This window comes from Priapulus caudatus, unplaced genomic scaffold, assembly GCF_000485595.1.
Source record: "Priapulus caudatus unplaced genomic scaffold, Priapulus_caudatus-5.0.1 Scaffold3311, whole genome shotgun sequence".
NCBI classification, from domain to species: domain Eukaryota; kingdom Metazoa; phylum Priapulida; class Priapulimorpha; order Priapulimorphida; family Priapulidae; genus Priapulus; species Priapulus caudatus.
In genome coordinates, this window is record NW_014580372.1 from 9,486 (window position 1) to 11,985 (window position 2,500).

Below are 2,500 nucleotides of genomic sequence, written 5' to 3' on the forward strand. Positions count from 1 at the left end.
TCAGCCTGGGTCGGGTGAGGGCAAACAAATATTTGTTTAATTGTGGCCAGCAGCATACATACTGGCCCCATATTTCCAACAGTGACCTACCAGATCGATTCCGCCCGTGTGGATGTCCAGTTTGCGTCCGAACACCTCGCTGGCCATCGTCGAGCATTCTATGTGCCAGCCGGGTCGCCCCGCCGACCACGGAGATCGCCATGTTGGCTCTCCTACAATACACGAGAGACAGACGCCGTTAGCTCTCAGTGTTTCCCGGCGGCCAAAAATAATACCTCTTATCATTATTAGCTTTTATATTAGCTTTTATATTAGTATTATTTTTATATTAGTATTATTTTGTATTAGCTTTTATATTAGCTTTTGTATTAGCTTTTGTATTAGGCAGTGTTTCTCCTGGCCAAAAAGGTCTGGTGGTAATATTTTTGGGTGTGTTTGCACGTTTCGAGGTCCTAGCAAAGCGAGGATTCTTAATTCAATTAAAACATACTTAAATTGAATGAGTTATAAGTTTTCAACCCTTATTTTAGACAATTCTCAGGAAATTTTAATCGCATGACACCTCAATTCATAATGGTCATAAAATATTTATTTTTCAACCAATTTTCAATATCTATATATCAATGGAAAGCTATGAATCTCAGGAATCTGAATATGCATCTTAAAATGCTCAAATTACCCCAAGTGATTAATTTCGCTAACACTGGTCACACGTGATAAACTCGGACGCTACCCGCGCCGCGCCATTGACCCCCGCGCGCACCTGGTTTGGTGATACTTCATTAGGAGTGTTCCCAACTTTAATGTCATTAATGATTAGGGTTATGTTATAGGTTAGGGTTAGGGTTAGGGTTAGGATTATCAATCATTAATCATTAATCATTAATCATTAATCATTAATCATTAATCATTAATCATTAATCATTAATCATTAATCATTAATCATTAATGATATCAAAGTTGGGAACACTCCTAATGGACCCCCGCGCGCACCTGGTTTCGCCGCCTTCCACAGCGCGAAGTCTCGCGGATGCTTCTTCTCAGGGTCGTGCGATTCTCGCACCTCCGCCTCAACACTGTGAGTCATCAGCTTGCCGTAGCGGCCGTAGCGAGACACGTCGAAGTAGACGCTGCCTCGAGGCGTCTTGTACGCGAAGCCTCGATCGACGAGACGCGAGACGAAGGCGACGACCTGAGGAATGTGTTCGCTGACTCGCGTCACGACTGTAGGTGGCAGCACCTGGCAAGACGCAAGGCACAGTGACGTCAAGTTGTTTAATATATAATAATGTTAGTATATATATAATATGTATGTACAGTACACAATCTATTATTCGAAATTCTGAAAGCCGAAAAGCTCGGAAAACCGAAAGTTTTTCCAAGGAGGTCGTCTGGACACTAAAGCTTGCGTTTGGCTGCACAAGGTTCACTGCAGAAATATGAATGTGTTTGGCATTACTCATACATATTGTACTGTACCGGCCTACAGCAAGTGGCCACTTGAAAACTTGGATTTTAGTACTGGCTAGTTGCAGGAATGCAGCAGGATATATACGGCTATGTATATCTGTACTGTACTACTATTCCAAAATAGCCTAGGATCCAAATAGGATCAGGTTTAGTGTTAGTGACTATGTTTGGATCAGGTTTAGGGTTAGTGACTATGTTTGGATCAGGTTTAGGGTTAGTGACTATGTTTGGATCAGGTTTAGGGTTAGTGACTATGTTAGGGGGGGGAAGGATTATGGTTAGGGTTAGGGTTAAGGTTAGGGGTAGGGTTAGAATTAGGGTTACGGTTAGGGCCTGTGATAGGGTTACCTATGGACTGGCCGTACCTTGACCTTGGCCATGTCGTCGAAGAAACGTGCCTCGCAGGTCTTCGCAACGTGCTGATAGTCAACTCCAAGCTCACGCGCGCGATCGAACACCTTGTCGTTGACGTCCGTCACGCCCATCACCATGACAACGTCAATGCCGAAGAACTCCTCGAGGAGGCGGCGCAGTATGTCGGAGCGCACGTAGCAGAGCGCGTGTCCGAGATGCGGGTCTTCGTAGACGGTCGGCCCGCACTGGTACCACGTGGCGATGCGGCCGTGCGGCAGCACGAGCGGAGTCTTCGTACGCGTCTGCGAGTTGAACACGACGACGCCCGTGTCGTGACCCCTCGGGAAGGGTACGCACTGCCGCTGAATGCTGCCGCTGTTGCGCGCGGCCGTCCGAGCCTAGGCTGGACATCGGCCTCCGCAAGACGGAGCGCGGAGGGGAGGGCGACGCGGCGTAAGCGCGCACGCACGCCAACCGCGCGCTGCCGCGCAGCTGCGAGTAAGATTTCGTGATCGTGGACGCGACGCTGGGTGTGGTGTAACCCCCGCCTAATTAATCATTCTGTCATCGTGTAGCGGAGCGCGAGTAGCAAGGATTCGGCCAGGTTTACAGGTTTCGTGATTAGTTCCTGCATGTTGTCGACTGAAGAATGCTTGTCACGCGTTCGTTTCAAGCG

General features: G+C 47.8%; 1 protein-coding gene across 1 annotated transcript in view; it reads right to left on the reverse strand.

Moving 5' to 3' along the window:
• The window catches only part of LOC106819383 (probable cysteine--tRNA ligase, mitochondrial), a gene marked incomplete at its 5' end in the record, with an annotated part of 3,896 nt that extends 1,674 nt beyond the window's left edge, over nt 1-2,222 (reverse strand). The window contains 3 exons of the mRNA XM_014824026.1: nt 91-212; nt 994-1,240; nt 1,836-2,222. Coding sequence (XP_014679512.1) covers nt 91-212; nt 994-1,240; nt 1,836-2,222 — 756 coding nt within the window. The remainder of the gene's footprint in view (nt 1-90; nt 213-993; nt 1,241-1,835) is intronic.
• Between the last annotated feature and the right edge of the window lie 278 nt (nt 2,223-2,500).